Source organism: Lepidochelys kempii, chromosome 25 (genome assembly GCF_965140285.1).
Source record: "Lepidochelys kempii isolate rLepKem1 chromosome 25, rLepKem1.hap1, whole genome shotgun sequence".
NCBI lineage: Eukaryota > Metazoa > Chordata > Testudines > Cheloniidae > Lepidochelys > Lepidochelys kempii.
In genome coordinates, this window is record NC_136404.1 from 10,068,352 (window position 1) to 10,094,985 (window position 26,634).

The 26,634-nt window shown below is 50.6% G+C and overlaps 2 protein-coding genes and 1 long non-coding RNA gene across 10 annotated transcripts in view; 2 read left to right on the forward strand and 1 right to left on the reverse strand.

Moving 5' to 3' along the window:
• The window catches only part of ZNF414 (zinc finger protein 414), a 30,845-nt gene extending 22,304 nt beyond the window's left edge, over positions 1–8,541 (forward strand). For 3 of the 5 annotated variants that reach the window (XM_073324280.2, XM_073324279.2, XM_073324282.2), the window contains one exon: positions 47–555. In XM_073324280.2, the coding sequence (XP_073180381.1) occupies positions 47–123 (77 nt within the window). In that variant the 3' untranslated portion in view covers positions 124–555. Of the gene's footprint in view, positions 1–46 lie in introns of all 5 variants that reach the window. The other 2 variants (XM_073324278.2, XM_073324281.2) reach the window with 2 other exon arrangements.
• LOC140903275 (acidic leucine-rich nuclear phosphoprotein 32 family member B) lies at positions 7,406–21,455 on the reverse strand. Of its 3 annotated transcripts, none has more exons than XM_073324286.1 (7): positions 21,306–21,455; positions 14,703–14,852; positions 12,727–12,849; positions 11,985–12,186; positions 11,482–11,600; positions 10,934–10,970; positions 7,406–9,362 (listed from the first exon to the last, which is right to left on the reverse strand). In XM_073324286.1, the coding sequence occupies exons 1-7, from the start codon at positions 21,357–21,359 to the stop codon at positions 9,274–9,276; spliced, it is 774 nt and encodes a 257-aa protein (XP_073180387.1). In that variant the 5' UTR covers positions 21,360–21,455; the 3' UTR covers positions 7,406–9,273. The 3 variants fall into 3 exon arrangements, with proteins under 3 accessions (XP_073180387.1, XP_073180385.1, XP_073180384.1); XM_073324284.1 differs by having other exon boundaries at positions 10,925–10,970; positions 11,482–11,597; positions 21,306–21,454; XM_073324283.1 differs by having other exon boundaries at positions 10,925–10,970; positions 21,306–21,453.
• Positions 12,727–18,168, forward strand: LOC140903276 (uncharacterized). Of its 2 annotated transcripts, none has more exons than XR_012156206.2 (2): positions 12,727–12,903; positions 17,958–18,168. It is a non-coding gene; the product is annotated as an uncharacterized LOC140903276 (long non-coding RNA). The 2 variants fall into 2 exon arrangements; XR_012156207.2 differs by having other exon boundaries at positions 12,856–13,724.
• Positions 21,456–26,634: the final 5,179 nt, after the last annotated feature.

Genomic DNA, 26,634 nt, shown 5'->3' on the forward strand with positions numbered 1-26,634 from the left:
GAGGATTTCTTAGCGCTGATCCTTCAACCTTGTGCTTCTCTTGCAGACTTTGGCGTTGGCCTCGCCTCCTTCCACTCAAAGCTCCCGCCGGAGATGGAGAACTCCCTGTACTCGCAGCTCTGATGCTCCTGCTGAGCCAGGGGTGGGGAGGGAGGGAGGTGTGCATGGGAATGCAGTAGGAACGGGTGTATGTAAAAGCCAGTGCTGCAGCAGGAACCTACCCACCCTCCTCTCTTCTTCCCATGCTGTGTTTGCACCGGTCCCCTCAGCGGTAGCCATGCCACTGACTTCAAGCTGTGCACTGCAAAGAGTTTGAGCAGGGAGGGGGCTTTTTCTTGGGTTTGGGGTTTTTGGGGGGTTGTTTTTTTTTTTGGAAAACTTTAATTTAAGGCCTGGAAGCTTGTATGTGTCATATCTCCCCCCACCCTGCCCCGCTCCAGCTTTTACTGCTCCAGGCACAAGGGTTTGCTGTAAAGCCTGGTAGAGTTGCTCAGGAGTTAGTGGACTTCCTCTCGGGGATGAGGTCGCTAAGAAATAAATGGGAATTGGACAGAAGGGGGCTGTGTCTGCTCTGTGTCACACTGCCTTGGGCATGACCTCTCCCCAGGCGGGGAGCAGGGGGCTGCTAGGCAGGGCTCTGAGCGTGGGCTGCAGCTGGGTAGAAACCGTTGGGAGTTTCCCTTGGGGGATGGAGCTGGATGGGGGGTGGGCCTGCCTGCCTCAAGGCCAGATAATTGACTTTTAATAGGGTAATAATAGCAGGGCCTGGCTCCCTCAGAGCACCGTGGCAGGAGCAGGGGGACATGGTCGACCTGCAGGATTCTGCTTAGAGCGAAGGAAGAGGCTGACAGCATCAATCCAGGCCGAGGGAGCTGGCCTGAGCAGGAGTGCTCTGTTCTAGCGGCAGCACCTGCAGGCTGGAACTTGCTGTGTAAACACCCAGCCCCTCTGCCCTTTAGAGCTTCTGCTCTAAGAAAACACGGCCCAGCTAGCCCTGTCTCACAGCAGAGGAGACAGAGACAGAGAGCGGGTGGGCCTAGTTTTCAAAAGTGCACCCCCCATATGCCACATGCTCTGGGTGAAACCAAGCCCCTTGCTCTACACCTCCCAAATCTGACCCGAAGGGACTTGCCCAAAGTTCCTGAGGTAGCACCAGTGTGTAGACACTTCTGGCAGTAACAGGTTTTTTCCTGCCAACTGGTTAATCCAGCTCTCGGGGATGGGAGAGCAAGGGCGCCAGAAGCCTTGTGCTGCTGAGCTAGCTGTATCTACCCAAGGGGGGTAGGCTAACCTGGCTCCGGTGCTCAGGGACTGGAACTGAGCAGCTCAAGTACAACCCCAGGCCAGAGGGAAGTGGAAATTCCCTCCACTCCAAGTGCAGCTGGTTCATGGCTCACACTGTGCCTAGGGGCTGCCTTTTCCTTGCAAGTGAGGTTCACTGAGCCAAACCTGTCAATATGTGAGGGGTTTTTTTTTTTTTTTTGCTCAGTTAAACCCCTTGAGCCTGGCTAGGTGAAAATCCTCCCTAGTTCAGGGGGGGCTTGTAACTCTTGGCAGACTGGTTTACAAAACCCTAAGCTATTTCCTATTATACATCCAGCCAGCAGTTGATACCCACCTACCTCTTCTAACTCCAACCAGAGCCTGTTTCAATCTCACAGGGGGGTGCATAAAGAAGATAGAGAAGCTACTTTTAAACACTGCTCTACACAACCTGCAGGCTGTTTGGCCTCCCCTGTGAATTAGTTGTATTGAAGTGGTGCCCACAGGCTCTGAGCAGGTGGCTTCCCCCCCATGCTAGGTGCTCTACACCAACACTCAGAAGGGAGAGGGGTCTGGCCCACAGATCTCACAATCACAACAACAAGGAGGCAGAAAAACAGCTAGCCTGGCCAGATGGGGAAATCGGGTGCATGGCACAGCCCCATCAGTTACTCTCTGCCAGCCTCTTGTTTACCACCCACCCACAGTGATCAAGTAGCAGCCTGGAAGCAGCCACAGTGCTAGGTTCACCATTCGTAAGAACAGCCACATTGGGTTAGACCAAAGGTCCATCTAGGCCAGTAGCCCGTTTTCTGACAGTGGCCAATGCCAGGTGCTTCTGAGCAAATGAACAGAACAGGTAATCAAGTGATCCATCCCCTAGAACCCATTCCCAACTTCTGGCCAGAGGCTAGAGACACCATCCTTGCCTATCCTGGTTAATAGCCATTGATGGACCTACTCCCACCCCCACCATGAACTTACCTAGTTATTTTTTAAACGCTGTTTGCCAAAGCATGCTGTGAAGGCCAAGACTGAGTTCCACTGGGCAATGGTATGAAAATACTTTTTTGTTTGTTCTAAACCTGCTGCCTATTCATTTCATTTGGTGACCCCCTCGTTCTTGTTTATGAGCTGGAGTAAACAACACATAAGTATTTGCTTTCTCCACGCCCATCATGATTTTATAGGACCTGCCTCCCCCATTTATATCCCTCCTCCCTTAGTCATTTGTTTCCCAAGCTAAAAAGTCCCAGGTCTTATTAATCTCTCCTCATGGAGAAGCTGTTCCAGCCTCCTCATCATTTTTGTTGCCCTTTTCTGTACCAGTTCCAATAGATCATTTTTGAGCTGGGACAACCAGACCTGCATGCTGTATTCAAGCTGTGGGTATACCATGGCTTTAGATAGAAAAATCTCTGTCCCTTCCCTAATGATTCCTAACATTGGTAACTTTTTTAGCTGCCCCTGCACATTGAGTGGCTGTTTTCAAAGAACTATCCACAATGCTCTTTGAGTGGGAACAGCTAATTTAGACCCTATCATTTTATATGTCATTGGGATTACATTTGCCAATGTGCATTTCTTTGCCTTTATCAACATTGAATTTCATCTGCTGTTTTGTAAGGCCCCTTTGCAGCTCTTCACAGTCTACTTTGGACTTAACTAGCTTGAGTAGTTTTGCATCATCTGCAAATTTTGCCACCTCCCTGTTTACCCCTTTTTCTAGATCATTGATTAATATGTTGAACAGCACGGGGTGGGGACACCACTACTTATTGTTTTCCACAGAGCAAAGCGTGGCCCTTGAAGTGGCCCAACAACAAACTGAGCCAGGGCACCATCTCACTCCCCGACCTGCTCCACAGGCTGGGGCTGGGAAATACAAACAAGGACACTATTGTCCCATGGGAAAGCCACCCCACCTCAGCTGCCCAGGGTGAATGCTCAGCAGAGGACTGAGCCAAGCTGCCGGAGTCACACCCCCACCTGTGGGTAAGGGGCAGGCTAATGCAGGAGTGAGGCAGCTAGTCTGCCCGCCACAGGGTCTGCCCCAGCCCTGGGGGACCTTGGACAAATTTCTCTTGCTGGGCCTCAGCTGTAAAAGGGATTTAATACTTGGCCCTCTGTAGCTTGGAAACTGGCCCTCCAAGGCTCAGTTCTGACTCCGGCTGTATTTGCCTTCACTAGGTGAAGCAGATCAGATGCCAGGGACTCAACTAGCACTGCTAGGCAGATGGTACCCAGCTCTAATTCTCCTTCCCCCATGGCTCAACCTGAGGAAGGCAGAGGTGCTGGGGTGCAGAGAGGAGAGGAGGCACATAAGGAAAGCACTTTGAAGAGTTTGCAGCTGTAACGCAGGCCCTGATTGAAGCTTCAGCCCCACAACTGGTCAATTCAGGAGGCTCACATAGTAACGCTTGCTATCATCGCCAGTTGGCTGGGAGCCTGTCCTATCCTGGTGAACGATGCTCTGGCATCAACTTATACCAGTCTTCATCCCCACTCAGCTGGACCATAGCAACACCCTATTCCTGGGCAGGAGGCCACCAGCCCTCAGAAAACCCTCACTAAGAACACTGCACCCAGCTCCTCAGCAGCACAGCCTAATGTGAGCACATCAAACCTGTCTGCTGCTCTCTGCACCAGCGTCTCAGTCCTTTTCATCAAGGCACGCCATGGCCTGGACCAAGCACATTTCTCTGACTTGCCTGCTCCAGCATAAACAGAGCAATGGGACCAGTAAGACAATCCAAAACAAAACCCTATCAAAAACAAACCGCTCCACCCACCCTCAAGTTTCCCCCTGGGAAGAGGACAGGAGCAAACAAGACAGATGACGCACATCACACTGCTTGACACACTAGTGCAGGGCTCAAACTTCACTGCACTGTGACTCCCTTCTGCCAAAAAAAAACAACAAAACCACAACTATACCCCAGGAGGGAGGACCAAAGCCTGAGTCTGCCCAAGTCCCACTACCCCAGATGGGAGGAGCCCAAAGCCTGATCCTCGCTGCCCTGGGCAGGAAGGAGTCAAAGCTCAAGAGCTTCAGCCCCAGCCAGGTGGCCTGTAACCTGAGCTCAAGGCTGTGGGGCTCAGGCTTTGGCCCCAGCAAGTCTAAGCTAGCCCTGGCAACCGCATTAAAATGGGGTTGACAAGGGATTTAAAATATTAAATGGTTAGCCAGTAAGTATTAGTCTTACCAGTTAATTAACCCCCAATCCCAGGCCAGCTGGCCCACCAACCCCAGCCGCACTGCCCAGAGCAGCCCCAGCCCCTCTCCCTTTAATCAGTTAGCCAGTTAAACAATATAATGCACTGCTTAAATGGTTAACTTTTAAACAATATTTACATGTCTAGTCATGACCCACTTTGGGGTCCCAACCCCCAGTTTGAGAACCACTGCTCAGTGGAAGGCATTCGCATACCACAGTGGTGAGTGCCGTATGAGAACAGGTCCCAGGGTATTGTGGTAAGGGGGAACTATACAGTTACCTTACGCAGGGGTAGTCAGAGAGAAGGGGTAGGCAGCCACTCTGGGCTAGGAGTCTCCCTGTACCCCAGCACAGCTTGTGAGCAGTTCCTCCAAGACCATGAAGGGTTAATTTACCTCCTTCTCCCCACCTCCTCCAGCAGCTATCTGTCCAGGCAGCTTCAACTGCAAAGCCTTCCTCAGACTTGCCTGTGGCAACTACACCCTGCATGAGTCAGCCAGCAGGAGAGCCAGACCCCTCTTCCCTGCTGGCACACAGCTGAGCCCTCAGCTCCCAAGGAATTCACAAAGGGGGGGAGTCTGGCACAATGTAGAGGCAGCATAAACAGAGAGCCCAGAGAGCAACAAGCCCACTCCACCCAGCCAGCCTGGAGGGAGCGCAGCTGTGAGGGGCTGGGTTGTGGGAACAGCTTCAGCAAGTCGGCTGGGGAGGGGAGAGGAGAGGACATGCCTGCATCTTACCAAGATGGATACCACAGCAAAGGGTATTTGGGGCAGATCAAGGAGTAAATAGACAGACAATCAGGAGGAACTTCCTGCCAGTCAGGCTGTGGGACCCTCTCTCCAGGGAAGGGAAAGCCGCTCTCGGGAGGCAGCAGCATATTGATCAGGCCCTGCCTGGGATCCAGGAGAACTGGTTGCATCACTGAACTTGGGCAAGTCCCTGTCATTCTTGTGCCTCCATTTAACCTATCACCTTTTGTCTTCTCTATTTAGACAGCAGGGTCCCTGGGACTGTCTCGTGTCTGTACAGCACCTAGGACATCGGGATCCTGATCTGGTTTGGGACCTCTGGGTGATACTGTAATTAAATATTTAGAGCACTGGCCTTTCCCTTTGCATTGAAAAACCAAAGTGGGCATCCCAGCCATCTGACAGGCCACAGGTTCCCTTTCCCACCAGCTCCCAGAATCAGCCACAGCCCTGTTGGTGCTATGAAGGGAAGTTGCTATTCACCAATAGCAGCTTTGCCCACACAGCTAACTGGATGGGGCAAGCACTTCCTAATGCTGCAGAGCAGCAGGAAATAGAGTGGGAGCAGGGATTGTTCACGGTCCCTCACCTCAATCCCCCTCACCCCAGAGATTGGGCCCAAGCTAGTGCCTTCCCCAGAGATCTGCCCACCTGCAAGGCTCGTGGAAAGCCCAGGCCCCAGAGAGAACAGACTGCTGGGACGCACAGCAGGAGACTCACAGCTGCCTTGATCAGGGCTCTCTCCCAGCAAAGGGCCAGATTCTCCTATTGGCCACCAGAAGGGAAGCAGAAAGTGGGTGTCTGACCAGCAGAAGGAATCAGAGGCTGGCAAAACAGGACTTCCCTTGCCTCCCAGCAGCCTCGAGGTGGAATAGGAAACTAGCCAAAGCAGCTCTGCAGTAGACCAGTGCTCAGGACCTGCTGCAGAACTCCCCCTCCACTTTTTCCTTGTAGATTGTGGGCCTATTGGGGTGGTGCTTTTCTCCCAAGCCTGGATCTCCTATGGGAATCGCTCTAGGTTGTCTGTCCATCCTTCCTGGGGGTACCTGCTTCCCAACTCGCAGCTGGTCTTGGGTAAGTGTGAGCACTTGCTTTTGTCCTCGAACAGAGTCATGGTTGCCGGTCTTCCCACCTTGCTGTAGCAGCCAGGCCTTCTCCTGACAACATAAGGTAGCTCAGCTGGCCACAGAGCATGCAAGATTTGGGGGCCCCTACAGATCCCAGACAAGGAGAGTTTGATCAGTCACTATTGGGACACAACCTCCTCTTGTTTACAGCAGGATGGGGCAGGGGGAAGAGACAGTTTAAAGCCAGCAAAGCAAAACCCAATATACTAGAACAACCCTGCCCCTGTTATGGGGGAGGGAGGAAGATTGAAATTCATCTGGTAAGGTTTTTTCCATCTCATTTTAGGAAGCTAAACTTCCTTTGCACCCAGAGTGGCCCTGGCAGTAGGCTGCAGGGCTGGAGTGCAATTCCTCAGACAGGGTTATTGGAAGGGTCCTTGCAAATCAAGACTACAAAGGCGTGAGTGGTCTAGGCAACACGTTTGGCCAGTGTCCCTTTAAGCAAGTTGGCCATGGCAAAATGCTCTGCAGGAATTGTGTTGTGGGACAAGCGTGGATGTTACAGAAAAGCCAATCAAGCAGGATTGGAAAGAAAGCTGGAATTTCTTCTGCCTCCCCACCCAAACAACCTGATCCCTTTCAATACACCTGAAAGTCAGACTCTTCCTATGGAATTTAAGGGCATCTGCCCTATGGAGCTAATAAAGTAGCACAAGCCCTCCAGATTTTAACCAGATCTTCCATTCCAGCAAAGAGATAAATGAAGGCTCCATATTCTAGTTATTTCAAGAGTAAAAAGCAGAATATTTCTAAGCCCAAGGTGATCTTGATACATCATGAAGGAACAATACAGAGCATGCACCTACATTATTAGCTATTAAAGGTAACCAGAGACAAAGTAGTCATTGGCTTCCCTGAAGAGATCCTGGCGTTCACAAGAAAAGCTAACCATAAGCTGTGCTTCTAGATTGAGGAGTCCTGGAATGAAAACCCTGCTCTGAGCAAGAGTGGTCAATACACTCCCTTGTCTCACATCCAGCGCTGATTTCCTCAAGAAATGTAAAGTTTCCCAAGAAGCAGTGAACACACCATCCATTACAATAGGTTTTTAAAAACTGAAGTCTTTATTAAAAGTTTTATCCAAATTTTGTAACAAAAAAAGATACAAAAGGGGTGAAGATCCTTATTTCTGGGACTAGTCTGACCAATCAAAACCTGACAGTTACTAGGCTAATATAAAATCCATACAATCTGCTGAAAAAATGCAAGGAAGAAATTAAAAATATCAACTGCTGCTCTGAATTTTTTTTTTAAATTCCTTTAGCATTTATAAGTTACTCAGTTTGCATTTTACAGAAGTTTCATCTCTCAATGGTTATAGCTACTGTACAATGCAAGAGACAAGGGCAGGGCTAGAAATCCAGATGTGCTGCAGTACCCAACGCACCTTTGCAAAAATTGCCTTTTACAGGAGGGGGTGAGATTTTTCTCTTCTTGCTGCAAGAGGAATACGTGCAACTGCTGGGTGCTGACATATTTGCCCACAGTGGCTGAGGGAGAACCCTGTTAAGTGCCAAAGCATCTGCGTTAGTATAAAGCCTCAAGGAACACCCCACAAACCTGGTGAAAAGGTAGTTACTCTCCCCCACTCTCACCAACCTATCTGAGCAGAGATCACTAGGCACTCAATACTGAAGGGTTGGTTAATGCCCCTGATGCCATGGGGCCACAGCCCTCCTTAGAAACTAACAGATGTATCATGTGAACTCAGGTCAGAAATCCCATGTTGCACTTGGCAGGATTCCACCCTCTCTGTTCTAAAAAAAATGCCTCAAACCGGTCAGAGAAGCAGTGGCTCCACTCCTACGAGCTGGGGTGAAGGGGAAGAGAGACAGCTGTCACAGCACACAGTGCATAAATGGGAAAGAGCTGGACTTCTCATCACTCTGAAAAGGAAAAGGAGAGGTGTACATGCACCAGGCTAGCGACTGAGGCCACTGCTGAGAGCTGTTACTGGCTAGCCAGAAGGACCCTGAGAATATTTAGGCTAACACGGTCTCCCGGTGAATGCCGAGTTAGGTGTATCACAGTGATAATGGTTATTCTGTACAGTGACAAATGCAGTTTGGTAGCAGTGCAGTATCCCCTTGCCTGATGTTTCCTATCCTTCCTTGAAGGTGTAGGTTGGCAGGGGGTGGAGAAAGCCACCTTATGGCAAGTGAAGATATTCACAGCTGCCAACCAGAATTGCTTTGCAGACATCCAAGAACTGAAAGCTACAAAGTAGTAGCTAATGGCTAAAAAAAATTCCAGTTTATAAAAAAAATAGGAAAGCACGAGACAAGGCTACTGCAAAGTTCCTCCTAACAGGTCTGAGATGCAGCAAAGAGCAGATTCTCTCAGGGACTCAAGCCCTTTCCCCCAACCCCCAAAGTATCTTCAAGCATCTCCAACTATCACACCACTATTGTGATTTCAGTTCACCTTGGGTGACTGTTTGCTTTCAGTGTCCACTTTCATGAGCAGAGTTTGCATCCGCTGCTCAGAATGCTTGCAGCTTCTTCAAATGCTGGACTGAGGACATGTATGCAGAGGTGGTGAGCGCTCGCCACTTGTGGTCATGTGGGATGGCAAAGGGTTGCTGGAGCTCTCGGTCCCATGTGGTAAGGCTGATTTCAGACATGAGAGATGCTCTAGGAGGAGGAGAACTTTTTTTTTTTTTGCAAAATGCTGTGCAAACCACAGAACGGAGAAAGCCTTTGGTCATAAAATACTTGACAGTGAGTCTTGTATGGAAAGATTCCCCTGAACACCTACGGTATTCTACATCTTAAAAAAATATACTGTGGACACTGCAGCCATACAAAGGGGGGAGGGGCCAGGAGAGGGGATTTACAGTCTCACATGGACACAACGGGGAGGTTAGGACAAGCACAGTCATAGTCCGTAAAACTGATTGGCTCGCGAGGATTATCAGTCATCCTCCTCATCCTCTTCATCTTCTGGATCTTCCTCTCCCTCATCCTCTAGGTCTCTTTTTCTCTTCTCTCCCTGTGGAAGGTCTGCAGGGAGGGAGTAAGAATTAAATTCTATTCGCAGTCTTGCAGAACTGCATTTGATCTCATTCTTCACAGGCTATTTAAGCTACACATCTCGCAGGTGAACAAGTATGAACTAGAATCACAACAATTGCTGTACGGAGTCCCACCCACTGTTCCATTTTACATAGCATCCAAGCAAAAGCCTTGGGCAAGATTTTCAAGTGACGAGTGATTTTTGGTGCTCTTGAGATACTTCAGAGGGCCCAAATTTTAGATACTGTGACCACCTGAACTCTAATGTCCCTTTTTTCAAGATGTGAAATTGGGAACCCAAAAATTGAGGCACTTAAAATCACCAGTCACTTTTGAGACTCTCAGCCAAGTTTATTCTTGGTGATTTGTCATTCAAGAGTTGCGCCAACCTCCATTTTCCTATAAATACCCTTACAAATAATCAACTATATGTAAGCCCATCCAGATCCAATCTTCAACTATCTAGGGAATTTTCTTCAAAGTTAGAAGATGATGTCCAGGGCTTTGTTGTCTAGAGTGAAGTGAGGCCCCAGCTAGAGTATAAAAGAAACCACAGTTCCTAGAACAAGTGCTTTATAAAAATGTTAACACAGCAGAGCTTCCATTAGAGCCTCTCCTCCTTCCAGAGTATCATATTGAATTACACAGAACTGGGTTATTTTGCCAATCTACCTATCAGCTTTTTAGCAATTGACAACCTATTAATACCAACTGACTGTTTTAGATATCTTGGGATGGTGGTATAATTTAGTTCTAGTGTTAACCAGTTTCTCTTGGGCTGTAGATTCATGCTTGGTCTCAGTCCAAAGCAGTAGTATTTTGGTAAGAGTGCAAAGTTAGGTCAGCCATTTCCCCATAAGTCGCAAAAGAAACAGGGACTCCAGGATCTGAGGCTAGAAGCTACAAAACTTGGCTTGTTTTATAGAGCTCACTGAGGAAGGAAAATGGATTCTACCTGAGACTGATTTAATCTGAGTTAGCTGCACTGAATGTTCAGTCAGCATGTTTACATTAGCACACTCTGGGATCTCACCACCCTCATTCAATAGTGGTTTAAAACAATGAGCACCTACAGTTAAAGACCTACTAGGTCTTTTCCCTTAAATGTGCAAATCAAATGCAAAAATTAATGCAGCATTACGGCTGGAAAAAACTATAAGATAAGGAAACTCAAAAGTTCGTGTTTCTAACGCTACACTGACTGCAACAACACAGAATGTGCAATTTGGGATGGCTGTTTAGTGCAACTAATACATTCCCATGGAATGCACAGGATGCACTGAGTAGCAGAGTGGAAGCCCTAACTTTGAATTTCCTGACTTGTGTGCTTTGTTTCCCAACCTCAATACTTAACATTTTATTTAGCTCTGGGACAGTGTCCCAGTTCGGTGGTGACAGGAGCGAGACTTCCTTGCCATAAAAGATAGAAGTGTCTAGTTCTATTGCTCAGCCCCCAGAAGGAGACAGTGACTTTTGGCATCAGAGTAATGGATGGTTAATGCTACCTTTGTGAGTGCTGCATCTTAATTAGGAGAATTATATCTACTCACCCTCCTCACCTTCGTCATCATCTTCATCCTCCTCATCCTCTTCCTCCTTGAGTTAAAAAAAGAATCTTTGTTTGTACAAGGACCAAGATCCAGTGACTAGAGATCTAATTCCTTTTCCACTCAAGTCATCATTCATGGTCTCTTCAAGTATGACTTCAAGACACTGCCCTCTGGCAGCACAGGAACTCAAAATGGCCAAGTAACAAAATTAACCCCCATCCTTGCACCCTGTTGCCTGCTCCCCTTCCTCATCCTTCACCCCACAGGGACAGGAACTCGTGGGCACAAAGAAGAGAAATTGTAACGTCACCTGGAAACACAGCAAGGTGTTTCCCCCTCATGCCATCCCCACCTACAGCATTAGGAATCCAGACATCACTTCCCAGAGCAGTTGACTACCTAGCAAGCACTTTTCAGGAAAGGATACAGCATACTTGGTCAGATTACAAAGTTTCTCAGGAGGACTGATTTTCATCAGCAAGAGCACAGATGAAGTATTTACTAACAGGCAGCCCCAAAGGCTCATGCTGATGTCAAGTCAACAAGAATAGCCTCACCTCATCATCTACTCCATCTTCTTCCTCTTCACCTTCCAGATCATCTTCATCCTCCTCCTCGTCATCAATGACTTCCTCATCCAACTCATCTTCCTCATCATCATCCTCTTCCTCACCTTCTACCACAACAGAGGGAGATGAGTGGGTTCCCCACCAATGTGCTCAAAGCAACACACCAGGGACAGGGAGCCAGGAAATGCTCCCAGACATCTTTTTGCACAGCTGTGCCAACTCAGAAAGAGCAACTAACCCAGAACAGCCCCACTGACATTAGGTAAAACCCTGTGCCACAGAACAGACCTATGCACAGGAGGTATGTCAACTGACAAGCCCAGCTGGCTCAAATAAGATTTGGTTTTCCAGTTCATGCTTGCGGGAGATGGGATTACCAAAGCAAGATTAGACTTTGGTAATGAGTTCACACCACTATGGAGGGGTCAGTGGGGTCAGCTAGTGAAATGGGTGGGAGGCAATGACAGAAAGCCACTCTAAGCCCCCTTTACCTTCTCCGTTCTCATCATATTCATCATCCAGCCCATCACCATCTGCTTCAGGGTCTGAGTCAGGGGCTTCCTGGTCATCAGCATCAAACCCATCCAAGTAGGTGAGCTGGGGCAGAAGGGCAAACATGCTCTCCCGGTAGTTGATCAGCATTGTCACCTCGCAGTTGAAGAGATCCAGGCTATGCAGATTCGGCAGTTTCTTCTGCAAATATTAATTTGTTAGGCCATTAGGAGACCATTCTGGTAAACTTGCTATGAGCAAAGGGATGAGAGAGATAGAAGGATGTGCCTGGAGCAGGTGGTTTACTACCTGACCTATAGTAAAGGAACTCTTTCATGCATACTATTTTTTATAATATGTGCCCCTTACAAAACCTAGGACTGATGTCAGACACCCACTGGGGGCCAAGCAAGTCCTCTCCATGACACCCCCAGGTGCCACCTACCTCAAACATCCGACCCCTTAGCAGTCCTTTCCCAAGTGGACACTGAGCACTACATCCACAGTTTTGTTCATCCAGCCTAATTTCATGTTCCTTGAGCAACTGGCTGCTGGTTTTCCAGACAGAGGCGCCAATAACTATTAGCCCAGCCACACATTGGGCAACTTGTCAGTTCACATGAGAACCACGAAGTACTACTGGAACATTTATCAAGATAGTTTGACTTCAGCTGCACCCACATGACCCCCAAAGGGAACAGCATCTATCAGTTAGATCCATGCACCGGGCCTTTCACTCACCAGGGGCTCCAGGGTGTTGATGTCCTTGATCTTGTTGCCACTTAGATTCAAGTGGGTCAGGTTAGGGGTCCTCTCTGCTAGAACTTCAAGGCCACCGGAGATCCGGTTATCGCTCAGCTCCAGCTGCCAGGAAACATTCAGAGGCATTGCTTTAGAGGATCTCAACACTTGACATAGGTGAGTAACATTACCATTTTACATATGGGTAGATGGGTAAGTCATTGACTCTCTAAGGCCACAAAGTGAGTCAGAGCATGGACCAGAACACAGGAGTCCAGACTCCCAACCCCATTCTCTAGCCACTAGACCTTGCTACCTATAAACTGCAGTTTAAGAATCTATTTTAACTTCATTATATAACCCACAGCAGGCAAACATGAGCCCCTCTCCTCCCCCTGAATATTTGCTGTTTGGAAAGGGAGGGAAATAAGGAATCAGGGCAGGGGACTGGGCAGTTTTCCAGCACAGCTCTGATACCCCACCCTCCCTAACACAAACAGCAGAATGATCATGTCAGAAGGGAGTTCTATTGAGCCCACTCAAGGCCGTATATGGCACACTAGTAACAATCCCTCAAGTTAAGAAGCAGTGCCAAAAAATCCAAGTTAAAAGCAATAATGTGAGGTTTACTCCTCCACTCTCCTACATGCCTGGCGTCGGGGGGAAAATCACTAAGACTTCAGCTACAAGGGGCATGTTTACACCAGTCAGAGCACAAGGTCAGTGATATGAAACTGCCAAGGATCTTTACAACCTTGGTTACACTAATCCTTTCTTCCAGAAGATTTCACACCACTGCATCTCCACTGGTGGTAGGGCTACTGCAGACGAGACTCCAGGCAGCTGCCTGCATTTCAACCATTGTTTCACAAAAAATATGGTAGTGCTTAAAATACCCTACCACATTCAGCCACTCCAGAGGTGTTTGCAATGATGGAAATTTTCAGAAAGAAGCTAGCGCAGCCAGCCATTCACCAGGCAGCTCCCATCACAATGAGGTATGCCCCCCAAAGGCAGTGTTGCTTCTAGGATCAGAGTCGCAGGCATCTGCTAAGACCACAGTGCTTTCCAGCAAATTGGAGTCACATGCACATAGAGTGATCGCCATCACATATATGATCTTCAACCTCTCAAAGGAGGACAGAAGATTATTAAATGGTTAAATGAGACTGTACAGTCACCCTGCCTGGTTACTGCTCCCACCACTATTCGATTAACCCCCATATAAACATCATGTGCAGCAAAGCAGCTCCTGAGAGGCTCAGGCCCCTTCCCCACACAGCTGAGAGATGTAAGGCAGCACCCACAACAGGTGTCAGCAACAAGTTCCCATGCTGGTTTAGCTACAGGTGTAGAGAGGGACATGCCGGGGACAGCAAGAGTTGAGAAATCATTGCAAATGCCTGAGAGGAAGACAGCCCCATGGCTTCTGAACTGGTGCTGAGCCAGTTGTTAGCACCCAGGACCAGCAACAGAATTTTTCTAGTGTGGTCCACGCATATGGGCTAAGGGGAGATTAATTTAGGCTTCAGGCCTTTCCTGCTTTTTAAGAAATGTTTCTTTAACATACTTCAGTTTAGAAAAGGATTTTTGCTCAGCACTTCAAAGCAGTAAGATAGCTGCAGCACCAAAAGAGGCATAACGGCCCTGTGATGGGAGAGGCTTAGGGAAGAGGCCAAGATTCTCAGAAGTGGTCTCTAGTTTTGGGTGCTCAACTTGAGACACTCAGGTGTGCTCAGAATGGGTCACGATGCAAGGGTAACCCTATCACAAGGGGCTATTCTAGCACACATGTGCATGAAAGCAGGAGGCAGGCACTGATGCATCTGATGAAGTAGGACAACGATACAAGGGGATGGAGTAATCGCTATAAGGGAAGCTCAGCTCTAATGCCAGCCACTACTGCCCCATTTGCCAGAAAACTCATGGTAGGGCTGCACAGCCTCACACCCGACTGGCACCACCCCTTAGCTTACCTTGCGGAGTTTGTTGAGCTTGGGGAGATTGGAGACAGACAGCAGGTTGACATTGATCATGCTGAGGAACTCCAGATTTTCAAAGTCCGAGGAAAGGCCGACGATCTTCCCATCGTCCGAGCGGCAGTTATCCAGCACCAGCTCCTTCACCTACAAGAGGAGGGAGAAATACTCAGCAGCTGGCACAAGGAGCCATCACTGTCACTTACAACCTCTGGAGTGTCTCAGCTCTAAAATCAATTTGTATTAACCTATCAAATTAACCCATTAATATCAAGCTCCTGAGTGGGACCAATTTAAAATTGAAGCGCCATGAACCAGTCTAAGGCCAAATACCAAATAACCCCCCCTCAGCCACCCTGTTAAGGGGGTATGCAAGTACTCCACTATTTGTAAACCAAGTTTACCTTAGTGTGGGTACAAGGTGCCAGACATGGCAGTCCCTACATACCACAGTCCTACCCATAGTTAAAGAAAAGGCAGTGGTAATCTTCACTGCCACTATGCCATGTCACCAAGATATGGTGGGATCACCTCTAAAAAGGGTTCAGTCTCTGTGGCCCAGCTAATTCGTGGCTTCTAAGCAGCGAAATGTTAACAAGGGCATCAAAACTGAGCTGAACTGAACTATCTCAACTCATTTCACATGGCACCAAAGAGCTTTCATATGACAATTATTTTCATGCAGATTTGAAACTACAAGGTTTTATCCAGTTACTAATCCCCTTTGGGTCCCATCTCTCCATCCATCTGGATTTCCCTCTTATGCTGGAAAAATCTTTCAAAGTAGCATTTCCAGCCTGGCTCAAAGGCCAGACTCTCCATCTACGTTGTGCACTAGCCCCCAGCCAACTGAGGAGCACAACAGCACAGGGGGGTGCATGACAATTCCTCTGCTCTAACTTTTTTTTTTATGAACAGGTTCTAACATGGTCAGCTCACACTCAGACCTCACATCCACTCAGTATTTACCACAGTAAAAGAATCTACTCCCTTCAGTTGATGCACATGCACCCCACAGCCACACATGCTGCTTCTGATGACTTGTCAGATAGGCAAACATGCATGGCAAGAACCCCAGAAACAAGTAGGGGTCCCAGTACTCCAACAGCAGTTGTTACAGGCTCAATTCCCAAAGTGGGCTCTTGTCCTACATGTTCTTCAAAGCAGGCCAAAAGTCACATCCTTGGCTAAAAAGCTACTGCTGCTCTCCAAACTCATCCTTTGAATCCCACCTTGCTTGGTTCACATTGACCAGAAAAACTGTTTAACCTATTTTAGAATGATCACATTAACCCCACATTTAAAGACAGTTTCTTATCAGGCACATTAAAATTGGTAGTGGGAAGAGTTTCTTAGAGTCAAGCAGCAAGCACAAGCCACCCTCTTTGCCATTTCACGTACTTTAGAGTTTCCTACTTTCTGCTTGCAACATTTGACGGAATGAGTGAGTACGAGTGACTAATGTGCTGCAAAATGTCAAAAAATACTCCGTTTGTAAAAGACCCAGGGTACCCTGCAGTAGATTGTAAGTTTTATACCCCAGTTCCTGCTATTACTGCCTCCCCTGCCATCCCACCATCTAGAAAGCATTTTGTCTAGCCCGAGTCAGGTCCTATTTAATGCCCACAACTGTCCTTATGTCCCTAGCCTTAAAGTTGATCCACACCATTCCTCTGGCTTGCCATACAGTTGTGGGTGAATCAAGAGCAAGACCGTACCTCCCTACATAAATGTTACCTAGACTCAAGATTGTCCCTAGGTAAGAGGAAGGCCTTGTTATAAGCAAAGCCTGGTACTTATAGCAAGTCAAGCCAGCACCCATGAACCCAGGCATGAAAGACAAAGCACTTTTGAAGGATGCAGAAGTCCAATGCTCAAGATTCAGCTGCTCAGCTGTGTTGAAGTACTCCAGCAACAATGCAGTTGAACTGGCCCCACCACAAGGCGGGGGCAGCATTCCTTGCTTGGCTAAGGAGGTGCTAGCCACCAATAGCTCTGCTAGACAAAAGATCAGCCAACCAGCTGGCTGGAAAGAACAGCCAAGGCAACTGACTAAGATTACAGAAAAGGGAGAAGTTACTCAAAGAAGCATCTGATCAACCCCTCTCCCCAAAGATCAGGCATCACCAGAGATCCCCAATTCTTTATGCTGACCCTTCCATATCCTGTTGCACCAGCCATCCCCAAGAGATTTAACTCCTCCCACTGCAGGAGACCTCAGTTTTGTAGGGCAATTTCACCTTGAGACCAACAGCCAGGATCTCTCCTACCCAGCCACAGCACTCAGTGTCCACTTATGCCTCCACATTTCCCTATATTAAGAAACACATAGGAACAGCTCCCTTCTCACCCCTAACATATTCAGTTACATTTGGGGAGACGCGGGAGAGGTTAGAGTTCTTTATTCCTTTCCCCATTAACTCATTTGCACTAGGCAGAGAACACTGTTCTGCTAGCTTGACTTTTTCCCAGCTCACAAGGTGAATTTTTCAGCTGCCCCAATTCCAGAAGGGGAAGAATCACATAGCCTGGAAGTATCTCAAGCGGGGCTGGGGGAAGAGGGTCAGCACTTGCTCCCTGGGGCTTGAGCACTGGGCATGACATTTCCTCCAACCTTCAATGTGAGAAAGTTCATTTCACTACCCTGTGGGTTCAAATGGTGAGCTGAGCAGCAGGAACCCCTGCACTCCTTTCAGTAGCCTGGCAACTCAGCTCCACTCCTATACTGCAAGGTGTAGCCTCAAGCCCAGCACCTGGACAACAGCCAGCTAAAATTGAGGTGGCTACAGCAGAGGATCAGAGCGGAGCATGGGGGAAGAGTGCAGGGGAAATTAAAGTTAAGTGCTCCGAATGAGCACTGGGGAAAACAGCTTAGGAGCAGGAGGCTGCTCTCTAGAGAATTGGGTCTGAGAGACTAGACCAAAGGGAGCCACAGTGCCAACAGGCTGGCCAAACACGGGGGAACCTAGCAGAGAATCAGACTAGGTTTTAAACAGGCCACAAATCGCTTCCAAATTGCAGGTTACATCACCAAGAATTCCTACAAATCAACAGGCAGGTCAGGTTGTTCCAATCCTTTTACCAAGCACCAACTAGGGAATTTTAAATGATTCCTCACCAGCTGAACTCGGCCCCAATAGTCCCCACCCTCAAGGCAGATTTGCCTAGCTCTCTACTGCACTGCATCTCAGTGATTTCAATACCCTCCAATGCTTTAAAGCCATCAACGTTTTCATTCTTCTCTTTCTCCAGAAGCCTACAAACAGCTACCAGAGTCTTGTTCGCTCTCCTGTTCCTTCGAAGACCCCCTGCATGCTCACCTGCAATTCCAGGCCATGACAATACCACTGCTGAGACCGTACCAATAATGATTCTTTTGTACAACACCTAGCACAGTGGAGTCCTGACCCATGACTGGAGCTCCTGGGAGTTACGACAATACAAATAAAGGGACAGTCACTAATGTGCCCTATCTATGTTGCTGCTTTATTGTTTACATTTCACTCCTTTTGCTCAGTGAAAGACCGACCAGTCACTTGTCCTTTCTTCTGCCCTTTCAATGCTGCAATCCTGACATTGCAATCACTGCAGTGAAGGGATAAACCTAGCAAAACACTGGCTCCACTTTATTTCATGAAAATGTTTTTATTTTAAAAATTGCAAAACGCCTATGGTATTAACAAAAACCAAGTCTGGGGTCTCAGCCATCACATTGGAGCATGGATCTACCCCATTCTTCACCTTTCTCTCTGACTTTCTCACTTTTCTCCCATACTACTCCCAGTCATCAACAGCATTTTTACAAGGTGGTTAAACAGCTAAGAAAACCCCACAAAAGCCAGGTTTGAGGAGCCACTCATACACTTTCTAAGCCACTTTGGCTGTCATCTAGACTAGCACAAAGGGTGTCAAACCCCCACACCTGAAATGAGTTTGCTCAATAGTGCAAACTTAACTATCGAAAACACCACTAAAAATGCAGACAGTTCAACACCATTAGCACTATTTTAGCAGTTAAAAACCTAATCAAGTGTTAACTGAAAACCCCAAGGAACACCAACACCAGTCAAAATAGACTCCTAGCCTGAAGAAAGGTGTTTTTATTCCTAACCTAGCCAAAGTTGTTGGTGACAATAGCCCCAACCTCCAGTAACAAAAAAAAAGTGTCCACTTGAACCACATGCAAACAATTAGGGGAGATAATGGAAGAAATGGGTTGTATTAGCCTGGGTAAGCTTCAAAGACAAATCCCTGATTCAGAGACCAGGAACTGCCCCTGCCAAGCATCAGTGGAATCCACTTTTGATGTCACAAGACATCTGGTATATTATTTTCACAAGCAGTCCATGAAACCAGCCAACACTCACCACAAACTCTGAACAGGGCAGGAGGCCTGAAATAAATACTACAGGGGGCATCAAAGTGTCAGAGGAGCCAGATGCCACACATGGTGCGGTTAGGAAAGGCCATGAGGGATAACAGGGAGGATGCAAAGCAGTCATGACAAGCTGAAGTACACCAGGGAGACTCAACAGGATTATTCATGTGGGTGATGTGGAGAAAAGCGGGGAGACAGTTTATGAATAAAGCTCTCAAAAAGGAGAAGAGCTCTGTGTGCCGCTACACTGAGTGGGGAAAGGCCAGTCACTGCTCAAGGAATAAACATCAGTTACATAAAATGGAAAAAAATTATAAAACCCCTTGGCTAATTTTTAACCAGTAACACCAAATTCCAGGGCAAGAGACGTATGCAACCTTCTCCGAGGACAGATCTAACATGGCTGAGTGCCACATGTGCGTTTCAGGTGCCCATCCTCACTGGCAAGAGGGCACTCTGCTAACACTGTCCATGGTTAGACATCAGACTCGGATATTAAGGTCAGAAGGGACCATTATGATCATCTAGTCTGACCTCCTGCACAATGCAGGCCACAGAATCTCACCCACCCACTCCTGCAATAAACCTCTCCCCTATGTCTGAGCTATTGAAATCCTCAACTCGTGGTTTAAAGACTTCAAGGTGCAGAGGATCCTCCAGCAAGTGACCCCGTGCCCCATGCTGCAGAGGAAGGTGAAAAACCTCCAGGGCAGATTGGCAGAGGCCCTGGAGGAAAATTCCTTCCCGACCCCAAATATGGCCATCAGCTGAACCCTGCGCATGTGGGCAAGACTCACCAGCCAGACACCCAGGAAAGAATTCTCCGCCGTAACTCGGATCCCACCCCATCTAACATCCCATCACAGGCCATGGGGACTATTTACCATGAGTCGTTAAAGATCAATTAATTGCCAAAATCATGTCATCCCATCATACCATCCCCTCCATAAACTTATCGAGTTTAATCTTGAAGCCAGATAGGTCTGTTGCCCGCACTGTGTCCGGGCTGGGGCCACCAGATGCAAGTTTTACAGACTATTTTAAAAAACCACCCTGTTCTAGAGCCGTGGTTCTCACCCCAGGGTGCGCAGGGGTCTTCCAGGGGGCGCACCCGCTCACCGAGATACCTGCCTAGCTTCACAACAGGCTACATAAAAGGCACTAGCGAAGTCCGGACAAACCGAAGCTCCCTACAAGGACTTGCTTTTACGACTCTACATTCTGGACCCTGAAGTGTCGATCCAAATCGTTACAGGCCAATTGATTTTACACCTCCGGGATGGAAATGGGAACGGAAGCAGCGCTTCAGCGCCCGTGCGCGGTGACACCCCGGCGCTTTTAGGTCGGATTCCGGTGAAACTTGGGGGGGGCACAAGCCGCAGCAGACCCCCGACAGAGGGGACCAGCGGGCTGAGAAGGCCCCGCGGACCTGGAGCCGGCATGGCTGGGGCTGCAGGCACGTCACGCTTCGGCCATATTAACAGGATCTGCATTTCAATGGCAGCTGCCACCAGCTCCCCGCCAGCGCGGGCGGGCCCCGGGACACACGCGGCTCCGGGGCTGGAGGGGGGGCTGCTCAGCGTCCCGTCCCGTCCCCCCCCCCCGGGCGCCAGCTCCCCCGGCCCGGCTTTCCCCGCAACGCTCGCCCGAGCGCCCAGGCCCCGGCCCCGGCCCCGCCGCACACGTGCGCGGCCCGGCTCCTGCCCGCGGCCGGCCCGGAGCCCCGGACACGCCGCCGACCCCAGCCCCGGCCGCCGGCTCTCAGGCCCGCCAGCACGGGAGCGAGCCTGGCGCCGAGCCTCCGCCGCCGGCCCCCCCGGGCAGCCGGGCCGGCCCCGCCACGCGCGCCGCGCCCCCCCCGAGCCGGGGCCGGAGCCTTTTCCTGCCCCTCCCCCGCCGCCAACCGCCCCCCCCGCCGGGGGGGGCTCTCCGGCCCCTTCCCCCCCCGCCCGGGGGCTCTCCCCCTCCCCCACCCGCCCCGCCGGGGGGGCTCCCCGGCCCCTTCCCCCCCCGCCCGGGGGCTCTCCCCCTCCCCCACCCGCCCCGCCGGGGGGCTCCCCCGCCCCACAGAAAGGGCTACCCCTCCCCCCGCACGGATTTCACCCTCCCCCCCCCCACCCGGCGGCGCCCCTCACGGCAGCCGCCGGCTCCACGAGACGCCGGCCCGGCGGCCCCGCACCCGGGAACACGTGTCGGGGGAGGCCGGGTCCGGCCCCGCTCACCTCCGCCGGCTTCTTGTTCCGCAGCTCCAGCGTGAGCCGCTTCTCCATCTCCATCCTGCGCCGCCGGCCGCGCACCTCAGACCCGCCGCCGCCGCCCGAGCCAGGAGAGCGCCGCCGCCGCCCGAGCCGCTTATATAGAGGAAGGCGCCAAAGGCAACAAAGGGGGAACCTACGGGGCAGCGCCCCCTGCCGGCCGGGACCCGCCACCGCGCGGCTGTTCTGCGGCGCCCCCTGCCGGCCGGGACCCGCCACCGCGCCGCTGCCCCGCGGCGCCCCCTGCCGGCCGGGACCCGCCACCGCGCAGCTGCCCCGCGGCGCCCCCTGCCGGCCGGGACCCGCCACCGCGCGGCTGCCCCGCGGCGCCCCCTGCCGGCCGGGACCCGCCACCGCGCCGCTGCCCCGCGGCGCCCCCTGCCGGCCGGGACCCGCCACCGCGCCGCTGCCCCGCGGCGCCCCCTGCCGGCCGGGACCCGCCACCGCGCGGCTGTTCTGCGGCGCCCCCTGCCGGCCGGGACCCGCCACCGCGCGGCTGTTCTGCGGCGCCCCCTGCCGGCCGGGACCCGCCACTGCGCCGCTGCCCTGCGGCGCCCCCTGCCGGCCGGGACCCGCCACCGCGCCGCTGCCCCGCGGCGCCCCCTGCCGGCCGGGACCCGCCACCGCGCGGCTGTTCTGCGGCCCCCCCTGCCGGCCGGGACCCGCCACTGCGCCGCTGTTCTGCGGCGCCCCCTGCCGGCCGGGACCCGCCACCGCGCGGCTGCCCCGCGGCGCCCCCTGCCGGCCGGGACCCGCCACCGCGCGGCTGTTCTGCGGCCCCCCCTGCCGGCCGGGACCCGCCGCTGCCCCGCGGCGCCCCCTGCCGGGCTGGGAACCGCCACCGCGCGGCTGTTCTGCGGCGCCCCCTGCTGGCCGGGACGCAGCCACTGCGCTGCCACCCCAGCGCCCCACAGCACCTCCTGCTGGCAGTCACCTGCCACTGCCCTACCTCCTGCTGCCCTAACCAACCCTCCCTGCAGCGCCCCCTGCTGGCTGGGACCCACCACTGCACCGCCGCCACTGTCCCTCAGGGTCCTGGCACCCCTGGCTGGTCAGGACCACCACTGTGCTGCCTCCCGGGCCCACCCACTCTGTGGCAGCCTCTGCTGACTGACTAACCACTGCACCACAGCCCTGGCTCACCAGCCTGGCAAGGAACTGAGAGGCTGGAACAGGTCTGGCGTAGCCCCCTGCTCCTCTCCTCTGCCATGAGTGCACAAGGATAGTGTTGTCTTGGGAGTGCTGTGCTCCGTCAGCCCCGTATCCAACCCACTGCTGTGCAAGATCCAACCATCGGTCCCTATAACCCTGTATCCAATCCCCTGATACGCCGGATCAGAGCGTCCTATCCCTATAGCCTCCTATCCCTATAGCCGCCTCCCATGCTGTATCAGACCATCAACCCCGATAACCCCGTCTCTGACTGTCTGTCACGCCAGATCAGACCGTCAGCCCCTGTAGCCAAGTCTTCTACCTCTGGCAGGGGCCAGAAACTTATGCTTCAGGGAGAGGCAAAACCCTCCCATCCTCAGACTGACCTACAGGGAATTTTCCCAGGAGGCCCCAGGACTTGGCCCCTGTATCCCAGACGTCTCCAAGCAGGGGGAAATCAGAGGAGACAAGTGGCTCCCACAAAAATTAATACTCAAGTTATTGTAGCCCAAGAATCCTGGGGAAGGGTGACTACGTTGGGGGGGTGGGGGAAGAGAAGCTTTTGGCCACTGGATAAACTCACGTCTTATGACCACTTGCACAGCTGCAGCATCACAACCTTTGGCTTCTCCCTAGCTAATCTGGCTAGCCGTTAATGCTACTCTGTGCTCATTGCTCAGCACCTTACCTGCTCTCGAAGGAAACCCAAGAAGGAGTCCCTTTCTCTCTCTCCACTCCCATGTATTTCTTTTGTCCTTCCGTGTTGACGGGCAAGCCGCACCAATGAGCCTGGATCCAGTGGAGCTGGTATGATGGCCCAGCCGCCATCGAAATCAGCAGGAACCTGGGGAAAACGTGGCTTGCCCAGCAGGTGTTCGTAGCACAGCCGCTGCCCACCTTGGGAGAGATGGAGGTGGAAGGGTCGATGGGTTTGTCCTGGAGGCAGTGGGCCCTTGACAAGGAAGTAACATCTGATGGCAGAACTTGGAAGGGTCATCACTTTTGTACGGCCTGCCACAGCCTAACCCTGCTGCTATTCCTCTTCACCTTCAGATCCCCACTGCTGCATCCTTCGCTCCTGCCCTTAGGTCCAAATTTGCCCTCCTTATAACACAGTAATTTCCCCTAACTCAAAAGCCGCTCCAGTTTCTACAAACTAGAGAAACCCCTGGGTCCCCAACTCTAGTGCAGCGAGGGCCACGTGCTCATGGAATGATTGGCTCATAGGCCTCACCTCTTCCAGCCTCCTTCGCCACCGGGCACAGGATCCCTCTGGCGATGACAGCAATCGCCTTCAGGACAAAGTAATATTAGGAGAGTGTTTGTGTGTTTAATGGGAGAAGGATTTCACCAGCCCACATCTCGAGCTGGTGTAACCCTAGTCTCACCAGTTCAGGGTCTGGCCCCCTGGGCCTGCTCTTCTATCTGCCCCGCTGCTTGGGTCAATACTCCCGTGTCAGACCCCCTCCAGCCAGGTCAGCAGGAGCCTTGTACACCCTCACTGCACAGCTGTGAGTGACTGATACGTGAGCCCTGGCAGGCACCAATCCGGCTCACTGCCTGCTTTCACTCTTCATTTCATCTCCCATTCCCAGCTGTTCTGTTCCTCTCTCCCCTGCTGCCCCACCACCTCGTCCTCCTCTCCCCCTTCACATGGTCCCCTCCCTATGCAGGGCCTCTTTGCTGGCATCTCCTTCCTACCTTTATAACAGCATGGGTGCCCCTTTAGTTGGTACACTACAGAGTTTTAGGTGTGGGGGGGTGTCAGGGCCTGAGAAGGGGGTCAAGTCAAGCAGCTCATCAGGCTGTTGTGGTTTAAGGCACCTCAGTTTCCATAGCCACAACACATAAAGGGAGTGGTGTGGCCAGCATCACATCTACCCACCTTTGAGGTCCCTACCCCTATGGGTCAGGTACCGTTTTTGCAGCGGGGGGGAACTGGAGGTGGCCTTTCACTGAGATCAAGCAAGACACGAACCCACGACCACCACAACTGTAGTCTAGCCCCTTAACCTCCCTGTATCTCAAAGCTGAGAGAGGGGTGGGGGCAGGGAATCAGCTACAGTCCTTGGCACTCTTCCCTGCAGCTCTGCCTGATTGCTGTGTAAATGTAAAAGAATCAGGCCAGGAGACAAACAGCTTGAAACTGTATTAACTCCTTAATCTAGATCCCCTTGGTGACTCCTCCTGCTCAGCTGCAGAGGGATCCAGCCAGAGCTATTGTAACGCAGGCTTACATCGCGTGGTTCTCTGTCTCCTTCTGTAGCTCTTGAAGGCTCATGCTCAAATAAATTGGTTAGTCTCTAAGGTGCCACAAGTCCTCCTTTTCTTTTTGCGAATACAGACTAACACGGCTGCTACTCTGAAACCTACAGAAGCACAGTAACTCCTGCCCCTGGATTTGTGCTGGAAATGGCCCACCTGTTGATCACTTTAGATAAGCTATTACCAGCAGGACAGTGGGGTGGGAGGAGGTATTGTTTCATGATTTCTGTGTGTATATAAAGTCTGCTGCAGTTTCCACGGTAAACATCTGATGAAGTGAGCTGTAGCTCACGAAAGCTCATGCTCAAATAAATTGGTTAGTCTCTAAGGTGCCACAAGTACTCCTTTTCTTTTTGCGAATACAGACTAACACGGCTGTTCCTCTGAATCCTGCCCCTGAGAGGCAGTAGTTAGGCTGGGGGAAGAATTCTTCCATTAACCTAATGTGGTGTCTATACCAGGGCGTATGTTGGCTTAACTATGTCTTTCATGGGGGTGAATTTTTCACACCCCTGAATGACATAGGTAGGTCAGCCTAAGTTTTAGGTGTAGACCAGTCCTTGCACTGGGTTTACTATAAAGTTGAATTTTGGCCTTGTCTATACTAGAAAAATTGCACTGATGTAACTAAATTGATTTAGAATCAGGCTAGTTAAATGATACAAGCTCCTACTGGAGAGGCACTTTAAACTTTGCTTCCATAGATTTAGCTTACATCGGTAATTCACCAACAGAATTGACATGAATTTAAGGGCTGGGCTATTCAGGATCGTGAACCAAAATAACTATATTGGTAATTCCCATTGGCAGCTGTTTCAGTGCAAGTCTGTGTGTGGACACTTATTTCGGAATAAGAAAGCCATATTTTGGTATTACTAACACCATTTTTTTTATTGATTTAGTTATTCTGGTTCCAGTTTCCATGTCGGCAAGCCCTAAGATCAAATTTAATACTACCCAAAAACCAGTCACCACAAATGATCTGACCTAAATGGCTGTCTCTGAATTACGATGGCTTTCTGATCACACAGCCTCAAAATAGGAACATAAGAACTGTCAGATCAGATCAAACCAGTGGTGCATATAGTCCTGTATCCTGTCTCTGATAATGGCCAGTACCGGATGTTTTAGAAGAAGGTGTAAGAAACCCTGAAGTAGGTAATTATAGAAGGACCACAGGAAAATCTCTTCTTAACCCCCATTAATTAGAGGCTGGTTTATGTCCTGAAGCAGGAGAGTTAATAACTCTCCTACTTTTCTCCCCTAGCATAATGCTGGATGTTCTCATTACCCATCTAAATATCTTTTGTTAACTCTTCTAAGCTCTTGGCTTCAAGCACACTTTTTGTGGCAGGGAGTTCCACAGGTTAATTATATGTTGCATAAAAAAGTATTTCATTGTATTAGTTTAGATTTGCTGTCTTTTCATTTCCTGGAATGCCCCCTTGTTCTTGTCTCATGAGTCAGCATGGACAGAAATTCTCAATCAGTATTTTTCCATGCCGGCCATTACTTTGCATAGCCTGTCCTCTTCATTTCCTAGCTATAGAAAACAGCCTCAGTCTTTCCAATTTCTCTTTATAGGGAAGCAATCATCTCCTACTTCTGAACCCAACCATCTTCTTCCATATCTTTTTTTGGGAACTGGTGACCGGAACTGGATTATGTTTCAAGGGAAAGAATGACAACATTCAAATCCAGAGCAAAGCTTATTTTTAAGGAGCACCCTCCCAGAATGTTTCAATTCCTGGGACAAAACTCTCATTTGTATCACCGGGTCTGCTCCTTTGTTTATCTGATCAAATGCTTCTCAGTAGCTACTTACTGGGGAAAGATGGTGAGACATTAAACAAGGGATGTCTCTTAAAATACAGGATGA

Bases quoted from the DNA above. Each gene is read 5' to 3' on its own strand.
- LOC140903275 (XM_073324283.1), bottom strand. From the start codon at position 21,359: ATGGAGATGGAGAAGCGGCTCACGCTGGAGCTGCGGAACAAGAAGCCG. The intron at 14,853-21,305 runs GTGAGCGGGGCC...CTCCTCTTGTAG, and splicing joins GGAACAAGAAGCCGGCGGAG to GTGAAGGAGCTGGTGCTGGA. The intron at 10,971-11,481 runs GTGAGGCTATTC...TTTTAACTCAAG, and splicing joins AAGATGGAGTAGATGATGAG to GAGGAAGAGGATGAGGAGGA.